The sequence below is a fragment of the Artemia sp. Qi Xiang Cuo genome, chromosome 14 (assembly GCF_049724085.1).
Source record: "Artemia sp. Qi Xiang Cuo chromosome 14, ASM4972408v1, whole genome shotgun sequence".
Taxonomy (NCBI): Eukaryota; Metazoa; Arthropoda; class Branchiopoda; order Anostraca; family Artemiidae; genus Artemia; species Artemia sp. Qi Xiang Cuo.
In genome coordinates, this window is record NC_142807.1 from 47254974 (window position 1) to 47269787 (window position 14814).

Consider the following 14814-nt stretch of genomic DNA (forward strand, 5'->3'; position numbering starts at 1 on the left):
AGCATAACATGCAATGATTGAAATTTTCAGATGGTTGGTTACACATCTTGCAAATAAGCATCTCTCACTGACTGGCTTCCATTCAACTAGTGCTTTAGTGGCCTGGTCAGACGGCAATATCCCAACTCCAGCCTGGTGCCACGATTCATTTCCGCTGTAAATTAGCAAGTAACCCTCTCCTAGTTGTTCATATCCAGATCCAATCCACCTGAATTCGCTTAGAGAAAGGAGATCTAGCTCATACTTCTTCATCTCTCTGAGTACTTGTTCAGGTTTTGTCAGCTGGTTTAGTGTCCTTATATTCCAAAATCCAAATTTCGTCTTAGTTTTTGCTGTCATAAATCGTGTCCGTGGGCGTGCTGAGGTCGTCGTCGAATGGTGTAGTGGGGTATCCGAGGCTATCATCGATGTTTCTTTTGCAATTTGGAATTTTACGGGAATGGGTCGCAAGTCCATCGCCCAACCCTCCTCATTTTACGGACTTGGGACCGTCATGCTCCTCCGACCTCTGGCAGGCCAAGATAATAAAAACAAGGCGGAAGAGGATGGGGGTGTTCAATATCCATAGCTTCTTGGCAGAATTCTTTTTCTTTTTGGAAAGTTGAAGCTTTCAGACCGTGAAAGTGATAAAGAATATTTTATCAAATCAAAAATCTGAAAGGATATACTGTAATATTATTAGAATTGCACTGTGTTCGATAAAGCGGAGGTTGCAAAAGATTTTTTAAGATAGTACCTTTTCCCATCTTTTTTTTTTTTTTTTTTTTTTTTTTTTACGACAAAATAGTACTAATGGAGTCGTAAATCCATCCTTCAAGGAAAGTGTGAGCGAAAGCCAATCAAAGAGGCCACGCATACCAGAGCTGGCTACTTTGAACAATGAAAAAATTCATATATTAAATAGGAATACTACAAACTCCTATCCAGCCGCGTATACACACATATTTTTTAGTTTGCAGGGAAGGGGTTATATTCCTAAAAAATTGTCAGATTATGGTAACAATGCAGGATATGTGATAAACTATAAAATTCTTGCGACTGGGGGGGGGAGGTTGAAAGTCTAAAGGACTTTCATGTGGGGAAGAGCTTACACCTCTCCCCAGGGGGGGGAGGTATAAGTAATTTTCGTGTAAATACCGACATTGTGCGCAGACGCTGAAAATTGTAGCTATTCCTCTGTATATAGGCTCTACATAGAGCCATGGATGTAACTATTGTTCTCTAATTGCATCACAAAGGAAATACAATATCTTTTGACTCTTCACAGAACTGTCCCTGGGCCCCCAACTCCTTTTTGTGAAGCTCTTATGATGTGAAGCTCCAGTTATTTACAGCTATATACATCTATTACTCATATTCACATATAAATATTTACTACAAATCTTCATAAAATTGTATCAATCCTACAATACTTACTAGGCATAGGAGTATCTCTATGCGGAAGAATATCAGCAAATTTTGCTCCACCTTTTGCTCCTCTCTGCCACTGTACAAAAAGAAGCTGGCGAATATAAGCTCCATCCATGTCCACTTCCACAAAAGCAAAAGGATCAGCAGATACTATTCTATCAAGAGTATTCAACATTTTCGTCATAGAAGCCACAGGTATTCCAAACGATTGAATGAATAAAATTAACTGGGAAGGCTGAAGGTCACGGAGGGCGGCATCTACTAGCCTTTGGTTGGAACTACGTATCATTCTAAGCTTCAGCCAATCGGGAAAAAGAACTGCTTCTTCAGTCGAGTTCATCACAAATCCCTAAAAGTTAAATGAAAAATAAGGATTCATCCTCTATTGTTTAGTCTGGAATGATTTAAACCTGATTTAAATCAGATGTTTTCTTTTTTTACCTGCTATTGTTCAACTTCACTTTTTTTTTCTTTCTTTTTATTCATAACAGCTGTAATGTGTTCGTGGTTGCAAGTCACAGCCTAAAGCAAAATTTTACATCTGTTTAGAAGGCAGTTCTGTCGGAACTGCAATTAAAACCCGTATTCTTTGCATAATAAGATGTTAGGAAAAACATAATCAGCGCTAGTAGAGCAAGAAATAAAGTATAATTAATAGTTTTTTCATAGGTTTTAAAGACTAAAATATGAAAATTTGCGTCTAAAAAAATTAGTTTTTGAATGATTATCACTAGAGCAACTGAGATAGAAAAAATTTTCTTGATAAAAAAAAGTTTTAACTACATCAGCATTCGCTTTCTCCCTTTGAATATTTCTCATCAAATCTCTGTAAATCGCTGTAAAAAGTAAAGCCTTCAAGTAGAAATAATGACAGTATTACCCCTTTCATAATGTTGAATGGAACATGGCCACAATGACTCTACTTAGGGCACTTCGAGGGGTGGCCGACTCTCAAAAATCATGTACAACAGGTGAGGCGTGTCAAGAGGGCCGACGTGGCGGAACAGTGCCAAGCATAAACAAAACACACGAAACTCAAAATACACGGAACAAACCAAACTATTCCCCTATAATTTTTTTTTCAATATTTTGGTGGGGATGAAAGGGGCTTGTTTTGAACATTGTTGCTCCCTAAAGATTAAATAGATTAAACAGATGGTGAACACAAACGCGCCAAACTGAGTAAAGAATAGATCTGTGCTATTATCGGATTAGATTAGAGAAGTCCGTCCATTTCCTTATCATTATCAATAACGTTAAACTTTTTATTATGAAATTTTACATTTAAACGGTAAATAATGTCGAGAAAATTCGTTTTTAAACACTTTTAAAAACCACTATTTGGCTTTTTTATGTATAAAATTTGTATCTGACTTGTATCAGACAAATAGGAATATATTCGTACGGTGGCAATGGACTAGATTGCGATCAGTTTATACTTTGATCAATGACGTAATGATGGTAAGGAAAAGGGACTAACAGGAAATCAGCCTGCATTGCGGTACTGAGCTAAGATATGATAAATTTACTCAGTAAAAAAATTCAATTTAAACTTAATTTTATTTACGGTCGACGAGAGGGATGTAAGCAGGGGGGGGGGGAGGAGGAGACAAATTCCTCCAAATAGCAACAAAACCCGATAAGCCCCATAAAAATTAAGGTGATTACGGGTGAAAGACTAGAAATCATGAAGTCCGCCCCCTCCCCGCAAAAAATCCTATGTACGTGTCAGCTTGACTGAATAGAATGCTTGCCAGAATAAATCGAGGCCCTAAGAAGTCATTCCTAAATATTTATTTAAGGAAACAGCGCGTAAGCTGGGAGCGGAGCAAGATCGAAAGAGATGAGAGTGGAAGATGTACTAAGAAATTTAAAACTATTATACGGTTATAAAAATCTTTCATCTTTTTCTTGAAAATCGTAGCTAAATAATACGAATACAAGCACTTGATTGGACATCTTAATGCCAAAACAAAAGAAAAAAAAATTATAGCAAACCTGTGGAAGTTCTCCACTTTCCGGAAACCAAAAGTCTAATAGCTGTCCAAAAAGGTGGTGTGTAGCACCAGGACCAAACGCCAGAAGTATTGCCACTGCATGCACCACTAGGATACTAACCGTTGTGGCCTGGCCATTAGGAAAACGAACAAATATCAAATCAGTGTCAGGCCCCCAAGCATACAAAGGCCTCGGTGGATTTGCAATACGATGTGTGTACTTGAGAAACAAAGTGGTTAAAAAGTCAATTGCTCGAAGTCCATGTTTATGCTTCAGGATAACGGCATTTAACATTGTTCCTCGTTCAACCAAAAGCTGAGACAAATCCTATGAGAGAAGCAGAGAATAAAACACACGAGAAATACAATAAAACCACAAAAAATGCGTTAAAGCAAACTACTCACAATCTAAATCATTATATTTATAAAAAATATTGTAGTCAAGAATAAATTTCAACTAAATGGCAATCATACAAAAAAACTGGACTAGTACATGTTAAACAATAACGTACAATGAGGCTCAAATGGATTTGAGAAATATTTGTGGATGCGGCAAAAATTTTCATTTATCTTGGTTTGGTTTTTGACCTTTTATTTATTTTTTTCATCATAAATGTTGAAAAGAAATGTTTCTATATCTATCACTGCTAAGAAGAAATTTGACAAATATGCAGATCAACCTAAAGCGACTGTAAAATGTGTAAATATGAGAAATGCTTACTGTGATACATTCTGTAAATTGTTACATCCTTTCATTATTATATTAAAAAATATTTTCGGTAAAATTGAAGAAGAGAGACTTCTGGCAAACTCAGAAAGTTGTTGTACTAGACAAATAAACTGTTCATAAATTACCTAATGCCCAAATTAGAGTCCTAAAAGGTATTTCTATGCCCCAACTTCCACCACTTCCGAGCTCATAGGCTCGAAAAGTTATGAGAAACCAAGGCTTAATTCAAATTTGGCTTGTAGTCCGTCTCAATTTCGGAGGGCTGTATGCCACAGCCTATAGTCCAAAATAAGCCAAATCAAATTTAAGCTTTTTTCCAAAGTTAAGACCTACATTAAAAAGATTTTTAAAATATAATGGAATAAATTCAAAGAACGACAAAGAAATGCTAAACTATTGCTATAGTTAGTGAGATGTAAATTATATTTAGTTGGTGGATTATTATATATAGTAGGTTAGTTAATTAGTTAGGGTACATAGTTGCTTACTTAGTTAGTTATAAAGTATAGTTAATTGTAAAGTTAGAAAACCAACTACAGTCAACTGTACTGAAGTTAACTACAGTTAACTAACTATAGTAAGTTATAAATTATAGTCAGAGTACGAATGGGATGGATCCAGAAGCTTAAGGCCTAAATCTTGATCGTAGATCACTTCTTAAAAGCTTAAATCCTCAAGAGTAAAACTTCATAAGTAACCGAGAAGTCACTGTTCTTCCTTTCAACCGTGGTTTCGATTAAAAAAAAATTGAAAAATACGCTAAATCCAGCGTAAAAAATCCCTGAACGGCGCCAATTGGCACCCCTGTCCGACAGTTTTTTAAAACGTTATTTTCAAAATTAAGTTTCAATAATATGGATCGTTAAATAGCCGCAACTAAATTGAAAAACTTGTATAGCTAGGATAATCTTGAACAAGTTTTATGAATTATTTACAACAGCAGCAGCAATAATTCATGAAATACAAAAGCAAAAAGCAATTTTTTGGCAATCCCTCAGAAGATCTCTTTTGTTGCTTTTTCTTAGCTATTTAATGGCATTAATTAAACAAACTTTTTCCACAAAATAAGTTTTTCAAAGAAAGGTAAAGAAACAAGAAATTAAACAAAAAATGAGCAAAAATGAAATCAAATAATCTACCAAGCATGAAACTACCACAAATCAGCATCGATAAATAAATGAAACCAGAAACGAACAGAAATTACAATAAATAACCGAGTCAAACTCAAAACGTGCAGATATTAACTTAAGTTGGGCGCAAAACCCCTATGCCTTCCCAAGGCAAGAACAAAATTTGCATTTTACTGGAACAATACAAGTGAATGTGCATTGTCAGTTTAATATACATATACTGATATTTAGTAATCAAAATGTTAATATTATTTGATTTATTAAAGTTAAAAAAATAAAAACATTTATATTTCTGTTCGTTTTATATTGACATAGTCTTTTCAGGGAAAAAGAAAATAATATTTTAAAGCTTTTCGTTTCTTTTAATACTTTATAGTTTGGCTTGCTATTTGTATGCTTGACAAAAATTTTCAGCAATTCTTAACAAAATACACCCTTTTAAAAATCTGGACACAAATAGTAGTGTTTAATTTAGTTCATACCTCCTCTAGTTGACCTGAAATGAAAAACTTGATACAATTCGCAAAAAAATCTGTTTACTTTCTTTGATAGCTTGGATACACTTACGCTCTTTTGATTTGGTTAAACTGTAAAAGCAGAAGTAGCCCTGAAAGTTTGAACATAATACCCTCAGTCGTTCTTGGGATACTGCTGAGATGTCTTATTGGGAATCAGCATTAAAACAGTGCATTTTGATTTAATCTTAAGACAACATTTACTTTTTAAACATAATGGGCAAATGAGAGGGTGGACGGGGGAGGGGGATTAATTGCCCTCCAATCACTTTCGACTATTAAAAAGGGCATCAGTCCTTTCTATTTTCAATCGAATGAGCCCTTTTCGAAGTTCCCACGACAACTCCTTCGATACAAAATGCCCTGGTCTAAACAACAACAACAAAAAAATAATACATTATACCCACATTGGATGTGTTTGGGGAAATGGTGGGCGTGAGGGGGGCGTTAGTCACTCTCTGATCTCTTTTTGATCTTAAAAAGGCCACAACCCTTTTAACTTCTAATAGAATTAGCGAATATAAAGTTTCCGCGACAACAATTTCAATAAAAACCCTATATGCTACAAGGGTAAAACTTGCAGCCCTTGTCCTGCGGACTGGAGGGGGGGAGGGAGGGATGTCATCCTCAAAGACCTAATTTCCAGAACTTTCAACTATAAAAAAAAAATGGATATCTGAAAATTTTGATTGGATGTGTTTGGGGGAATGGTGGGCGTGAGAGAGAGTTTAGTTACCCTCAACTCACTTTCGACTATTGAAAATGACACTAGCACTTTCAATTTTCAATTGAATGAGCCCCTTTTGAAGTTTTCACGACAACTCTATCTATAAAAAACCTTATATGCCCCCAGGGCATAACTTACAACCTTTGCCCCGGGGGCTCTGGGGGGTTTGGCATCCTTAAATAATTAATTTCCAGAACTTTCAAGTACGTTGAGCAAAATGGCTATCTATAAACTTTGATTGAATGTTCTTGGGGAAATGGTGGGCGTGAGAGGGGGGTTAATTACTCTCCACTCACTTTCGACTATTAAAAAGGGCAATTTCAATTTCAAATCAAATGAGCCCTTTTTGAAATTTCTACAACAACTTTCTATACAAACCTTATATGCCCCCAGGGCATAACTTACAACCCTTGCACTGAGGGCTCTGAGGGGGTTATCATCCTAACATACCTAATTTCAAGAACTTTCAACTACATTGAACAAAATGGATATCTCAAAGTTTTGACTGGATGTGTTTGAGAAAATGGTAGGCGTGAGAGGGGCGTTAGTTGCTCTCCAATCCCTTTCGACTTTTAAAAAAGGTACTAGCCCTTTCAATTTCCAATTGAATGAGCCCTTTTGAAGTTTCTACGACAACGCTTTCAATAAAAACCTTATATGCCCCACAGCATAACTTACAACCCTTACCCTGAGGGCTTTGAGGGGGCGGAGGGTTGTCATTCTCAAAGGCCTAATTTCCAGAACTTTCAACTACATTGTACAAAATGGCTATCTAAAAATTTGATTGGATGTGTTTGGTGAAAAGGTGGGCATGAGAGGGGGGTTACTTGCCCTTAAATCACTTTCGACTATTGATAAGGGTACTAGCCCATTAAATTTTCAATCGAATGAGCCCTTTTTCAAGTTTCTACGATAAAGATTTCAATAAAAACCTTATATGCCCTCCAGGGTATAACTTATAACCCTTGCACTTAAGACTGTGGGGGGAGTGTCCAGCTCAAAGGTATAACTTCTTGAAGTTTAAACTGCTTGAAAGAAAATGGCTAGCTCTGAAAATTTTGATTGGATGTGTATGAAGAAATGGTGGGCGTGGACGGGGTGTTAGATGCCTTCCAATTCCTTCCAACTATTTGAAACGGCAGTAACCATTTCGGCTTCCGATCAAATGAGCCCTTTTCGAAGTATCTATGACAACGTGTTCTATAAAAAGCTTATGTGCCCCCAGGGCATAACTTGCAAACCTTGCCCTGAGGGCTGTGGGGGGGGGTTGTCTTCCTTGAACACCTCATTTCCAGATATTACAACTATGTTTATTAAAGTGATTGTAACAGAATTTTTAGTGGACGTGTTTGGGGAAAAGGTAGCCGTAAGAAAAGGTTTAGGTGCCATACAATCAGTGCTGACATTTAAAAAGGGCATTAGCACTTTCAATTTCCTATCTAATGAGCCTTTTTTTTTAAGCATCTACGACAACACTTTCTAAAAAAACCTTATTTACCCCCAGGGCAAAAACTTACAACCCTTGCCCTGGAGGCTATGGGGGAGTGTCCTCTTCAAAAACATATTTTCTATCTAGAAATCAACTACGCTGAACAAACTGGCTATCTCAAAATTTTGATTGGATGTGTTTGGGGCAATGATGGGCGTGGGGGAGGGGGGGGGGCTACTTGCTCTACAATAACTTTCGACTATTAAAAAGGGCACTATTCACTCTAATTTCCAACCGAATGAGCCCTTTTCAAAGTTTCTACGACAACTCCTTCGATACGAAGTGCCCTGGTCTAAGACCAGAAAAAAAAAAATAATACATTGTGCCCACATCATTCTTTACTTAAGCAGCGCTATTGCGCTGCCTATGATTCCCAATATCGTTCAATAACTTTGCGTTTATTTCTGTCATATTGTTAAAATAATTAGCATAGTCTGGTCAATCTGACACGTTAGCATAGACTCTGTAAAGTGCAATGTTTCTTCCATCCAATAGTCTTATTGTTTAGCGACAACGTATCCAAGCAGCTATCACATAAAAATTAGGGCGCATCTTATTGAATTGGGTATAAGAACTTCTATCGTCATTTGACAAAAGAAGCAGAATATATCTTCCCCTTTTCTTAACTAATTAGCCTTATTTGACTAATTTAATTACCTTAGAAAATTTTTACAAGTCTTCTATAGTTTAACATTTTGTTTCTTAGCTATGACAATATTTTTTCGGATTTTCCTTGATTTATGTCAATGGTTCCTTTGTATACACGTTGCATGAGTTAGAATTTTAGCTGGGATACAGGGTATAGACCCAAAAAAGCACAAGGGGGGGGGGCAAACCTGGTATCTCCCAAATTAACATGAAAGTTTAGAAGAATAAAAGTTTATGGGCTGTGATAATTTAGTCAACAATAACAAACTATTACATTTATCTTGAATGTCATTGACATTGAAACTAAATACTTACAACAATCAATTCACCGAATTTATCAAGGTCATCATAATCATTTATTCCAGATACCAAAAATTCAAGGTAGGAGATGATAAAGCTAGCCTCAGTTTCCACAAGACAAACTTGAGCAAATGCGCTCATTGTAATACTTCGAATAGCATCAAATCTTGGCATCTTAGGAAGGTACTGGAGAACACAACTGACATCTGATTTAGCATATATTTCCACTTCTAAATCAACAGGTGGCAGTAATAGTAGCTTCAAGGCTCTAAATGCATTTCTCCTAGTTATCGTATGAGATGAATGAATTCTTCTAAGAAAATATTCGGCAACCTCCTACAAACATGAATAAGAGTTTTAAACTTGGAAATTACTTCCGATCATTGTTTTTTTTTTTGTATTTATATAGAAGAAAAATTAGAGCAAACACAGTTCACTTATGTTTATTACAAGTTGCAACAAATAACAAAGAGAAAAATACACTATTGACTGAAATTAAGGTTATTCATGTATTGGGCAAGTTTTTTTTAAACTGGATATTTTAATACAGAAAATCTATTTGCTGTTTCGGGCCAGCCTTTTGATACCAAATTCTAGAAAAAGGACTCCCAAAATATAGAATTTCAGCTTAAATATTTTCATCCCTCTTTTGCAGTTTTTATCATTATCTCTGAAGTTATTAGCAATTGCAATTTAATGTCTTCTGCTCTTTTAATAGGTCATAGATCCCTGCTGGGGATAACTTTGTATTTACTTTGTCTAATTTTTGTGAAATAAACTGATTTACTGATTACTACTAACATAAAACAATCTTGACATAACGATTATTCAAACATTTGAATCCTGATTTGAATTTTCTACAACTAGTTCGACTTGTTGTAATTCTTCATAGCAAGGAAAGTCTGTGGGAAAACATAAATTTTTTTACTTCTATTAAATAAACCTACCTCCGTGTATATTAACACATACCTAAATTTTTTGCATATATGACGCTTTGAAATTTTCTCAAAATATGGTTTCGAACTAAATGTTTCGATTTTGTTTTGTAAATTTGATCCATTGAAAATCCAGAACATTTCACGAACTTCATAGAATATAAAAAAGGTATCAATTTGGTCATTTTTCATTAAGAACTACAATTAACCTCTCTTAGATTTGACTTCTTTTTCTTCTTTAGGGCTTGGATTTAACTAGCGGTTAAAATCCACGTATTTAATATTATAAACACCGGAAAATATTATCTAAGAAAAAACTAATTGATAAAAAGATTACTCTCTTTTTGCCTGGTCACTTATTTATTCTTGGTTTTCTCAATTTTATGCTGTTTTACCTTCTTTTTCTTGTTGTTTTGGGGGGGGGGGGATTTCATGGCCTTTTAATCTTACTCTTTCTTATTTCTCTGACATTAAGGACAAGACAGACCAGGAACGTCTTGATATTAATTTTGCTGTTATGGGCCTTGTTCCATTTTTTTCAGGAGGGGGGCGGGGTTAAATCTGTAGATATTCCTTCGTTTTCATGTGCTTATGCAAAATATTCAGGACACATAAATCATTTTTTCCCATAACAATCACATTGATATTCAAATTGATGTTTACTATGCTAAATACGAGACGGACATTGTCTAAATATTTTAAACTACTTTTATACTTCAAAATTCATAACTTTTGACAGAAGCGTTCTCAAAAACACATTTTTCGGACGAGAGAAACTTGTTTCTATTCCTACTATAGTGCAAACAAATGTAAAATCCTTTAATTCAGCCATTAGATTTGTCCATCATCCGTATTTTACAGCTAAAATATTGTTATAGTCACATTATAAGGGTATACTCCTCTTAATACCTTGGAGGAGGAAAAGAGGCCCGCGTTTTAATTTTACAGGGAGCATTGAGATCACTCTAAGACAATTTATAATGTACGGCATTTTTGTCAAACGGATAAGCATACCCCCCCCCCCCCCCAATTCCTTTCAAAAAAGAAGATACTTAATTTAATGTTAAGACCCACTTTACATTAGCTCATTTCGTTTTCAAGACAGTTGATAAATTCGAGCTTCCAAAATACGAAATGTCTCTTTTTTCCAAATTCAGAAATCGTTGAAAAATGACAGTAAAACCGAAATCAGTTCTTCAGTACCCAGTACGTGCTTCTATGGATCTAAAGTCGGGGCAGCAACTAGCTAATTTGCCCCCCCCCCCAAAAAAGAAACCGGTGCTCAAAATATCAACGAAGTGACGTATATAACGTGATAGTATGTGCATCTGATGGGGACCGATGGGATTATTACTCGCAAAGCCTTTTGATAGGCAAAACATTATTTAATATTACAGAAAAATACTTTCCCGATTTGCAAAACCTTTTTTGCAGTGAATACAGAAATCTCTAAGAGCAACCGAAATTATGGTGATGTGATCATGGCTTTTAGCCAGACGTCATTTTCTTCCGCAGTAAGACTTGCCAGTCGATCAGAGAATATAGTGTGGGTAGATTTAAGTGTGAAAATACCTTTTCTATTGTTGGTTCTGCATATCTTGCGCCGTAAAATAGTTTACACTCCTTTGAAGATACATGGATTATGCTACATGAAGAAACAGGTTTTATGAAACCTAAGTGTCCAGGGGACTGTCTGGTTGTAGTAGATGATTTTAACGCGAATACTTTCAATTTATTTGAAATAAATCCTCTTTTTTAGATGAGAATGCAGAAATACTACTGGAGGTCTTCAGAATGCCAAAGAGCAGCGACGACCTGTCTCGGAGAATAGATATCGGTGGGGGGGAGGGGGTATTATGGCGGAGAAAATCACCTAGCAAATTTGTAATGGACTAATTGGCAAGCATAGAGGTAGACATGAGTACACTTGCTTCTCGTGGGCGAACCCCAGATTCATTGATTATACTTTGGTAAATGTGGTGTTCGCTTCTTACGTCTTGGATTTTGAGGTTCTCCACGCGCTGGGCTCCGGTCATTTTCCGATAACACTTTCTCTCTAAATTAGTAGGGCATCTAATTTTACTTCTCTCCCCCCAGTGAACCGCAAAACTCGAGTCTTAGTAGCAAGAAGGTTACGTCACGATTGGACTGAGGAAGAAACGAAAACGTTTAAAGATCAACTTGGCCTGGAAGAGATTTCGGATAAGTTAAAGGTTTACTTGAAACTTCCTTGGAAGTTTTACTACTCATGGCGGTCATTGTATGTGACCAAAATATCTGGATTTTTTGTGAATTTTCTATACACTGTCTATTAAAAAGTATTTTATCCCTATTTTGAACTTTTATTTTATGGACTCCAATGTAATTATTGTCTCCCTGACACAATTTCCTAATGAAGGGGTTGGCTGGGTTCTGAAACCAATACCGCCGAAAATCGGCCCTTTTGCTGACGAGTGTTAACTTAAAAAGGTGGGCCTATTTAGTTTATTAAAGAAGATATAAAATACTATTGGGTCAGAGCAACGACATGAGCCCCTATTAGCATTAAGATTATTTAGAAAGCAACACAAGGCTTTACTAAAAAGGAAGAAACTTTTATATCAAATTGGAGAACAAGAAAATTGTTTTCAAGCCTACAAATCGGCCAGTATGAAATAGTTTTGGAAGTCTTTGCGTGCGCCACCTGACTAGTCAAGGGTGATCCCAGACGTTAATTCCGGACTTTATGACTACATATATTTTAAAAACCTGGAGGGTTATAGGGAATTAGCAACCCCACCCATTAACCCACAAGCGTATGGAGAATCAATTGATTCAGTGGACGTGGATTCTATTCTTAACAGCTATCAGAGAAAGATCAGAGAAAGCTATCAGAGATATCAGAGAAAGAGTTGAAGCAAAGTATCAAGAGTCACTGTGGAGGATCTTCTCCGGGTACTGATGGGATTCGCTCTAGGTAAAAAAAATTGATTGGCCCCCTAAGGCCAATTCCCTTAAGTTTGTTTAATGTGGTCTTGGTTTCGTGCAGATGGCCAGCATCATGGAATACGTCTGTTTTAAAGCCGAGATGTGTCAACAATGAGATGTTGAATTCGTTTAAAAAGGCAATATGGCCAAAACAGGTTAAAGCACCGCTGGATAATAAACTGGCTTTTTGTGGGCATGGAATGAGGGTCAAAGTTCCCATTGTAAACCTGATGATTTCCTTGGTATGTTGGAATTACGCCTTTGGGACCAGAAGATTAAGCTTTAGCATACTGGTGTTGAGAAGTCAAGCACACTAAGATTTTATAAGCAGATTAAACTGATGTATGAAGTTTTACTCGAGACTGACCCTACTGTGGAGGGCGCTTAGGTATTGGCTGCAGGTGCAAGAAAATTGTGTGACACTGCGTTAGTGACATTGGGATTCATATTGCGATGATGACCCGTGAGATAAGTGTGCCTTCCCCCTTTGTAGGGAGTATGGGGATTATCTAGAACATTTTATGAGTAGATGCCAAAGTTCGGAGAATGTAAGGAATAGTTTTTGTTCGTGGGGATGTACCACTACCCCCAGGTATTTTGAGACTTGTTCTAGGGATCTAATTATTGCGATAGAACGTTTTAGAGGCCGTGCGTTAGAGGTTCTTTAAAACAAACTGGCTTCACTATTAAGTAAAAGGCTACAAACATTCCTCGGTCAGACAGGCGGCCGTCATTAATCAATCTAAGAAATAATTCGATTGGTTTGAAAGAGAACTGCAAATAATTTTATTTTCTCTCCTCTCCTGAATACTTCACAGACTATAACCTAAGCCTGCTGAATTACCGACATTGACATAATAAAAATCCAACCTGAATCGCCGGAATCTCTGTATCTTCACCGAAAAGGAAGGAACGTAGGTATAAAATCAAATTTTTGTGCCGTTCAAGAAACAATGATGAATCAGCTGCTGACGTAATTTGCTGACATTCATGCAGCAAAAATTCACAGAGACATTGAACAGGCAACAAGCTGAAACAGTAAAAAACAGTTAAAAAGGACACTATTTCTCTTTTAATTTTCGTATTTTATTAATGATTAATTAGTGCCTAGGCTTATAATGAAGAATAAAATCTAATATTTGGCAGGAAACATGATAATGGCTGCTCCGCCATTTATTGCAGTTCCAAATTATATAAACAAACTTATCTGAACAATGTTTTCCTGTATAGTTTTAAAATTAACGAAACTTCTAAAAGGAGTTTTTAAGGCTCAGGTGTTTATTCCTTTTCAAACAATGAAAGCTGCACTAAATGTGAGAACTAAAACGAACTAGATCTTTATGTGTTCATGACAATTCATCAATAGAATACAAAAAAATATAATAATAATAATGACTATGTGGTATCACTTGCCAAAAGTTGGTTTAAGCGACCAGCTTTGATTAAAAAAAAAATTATTATTCCTCAGATGGTTCCGATGGTTCTCTCTAGTGATTTTAATACTTTTTTCCACAAAGTTTTGTCAAATCTGAAAGGCTCCTAATTTTTCTGCCAACAGTTGAATTCTGTAGAACAAAAGATTTGAGATTCAAAGATTTCTAAGATTTATTTTTACTGGTAGCTAATCGGCATTTTTACCCCATCTTCGGTGAGGATTGTAGGAACGTGCGGACTGACATTGGTCAGACCTATGAGGCGATTTTCCACAGTCATGGTGACAAAATAGTGCTGCCTAATAGTGCAGTCAATCTATATTAGTTTTAGGGGTTGCCTCAAACAAATTGCAGAAGTTTTGATTTAGGTATCATTCAAACCGGGAAATTTTTTTTTACAGCATATTAAGAAACCGGCCAAAATCGGTCGAGGCGAAATAGACCGTTTTTCGTCTTTTTTATAAATGACAACTTTTCAAAAACAACTTAATTTACACGTATAGAAAGTCGGCACTAGGTAAATCTGATACGTA

General features: G+C 36.1%; 1 protein-coding gene across 6 annotated transcripts in view; it reads right to left on the bottom strand.

Annotated features, from left to right (window-relative positions):
• Positions 1-14814, bottom strand: part of IntS1 (integrator complex subunit 1) — a 131518-nt gene that overhangs the window by 56494 nt on the left and 60210 nt on the right. For all 6 annotated transcript variants that reach the window (XM_089100106.1, XM_089100103.1, XM_089100101.1 and 3 more), the window contains exons 14-17: positions 13719-13878; positions 8962-9282; positions 3409-3735; positions 1417-1759 (exon numbers count right to left, since the gene is read on the bottom strand). In XM_089100106.1, coding sequence (XP_088956232.1) covers positions 1417-1759; positions 3409-3735; positions 8962-9282; positions 13719-13878 — 1151 coding nt within the window. The remainder of the gene's footprint in view (positions 1-1416; positions 1760-3408; positions 3736-8961; positions 9283-13718; positions 13879-14814) is intronic.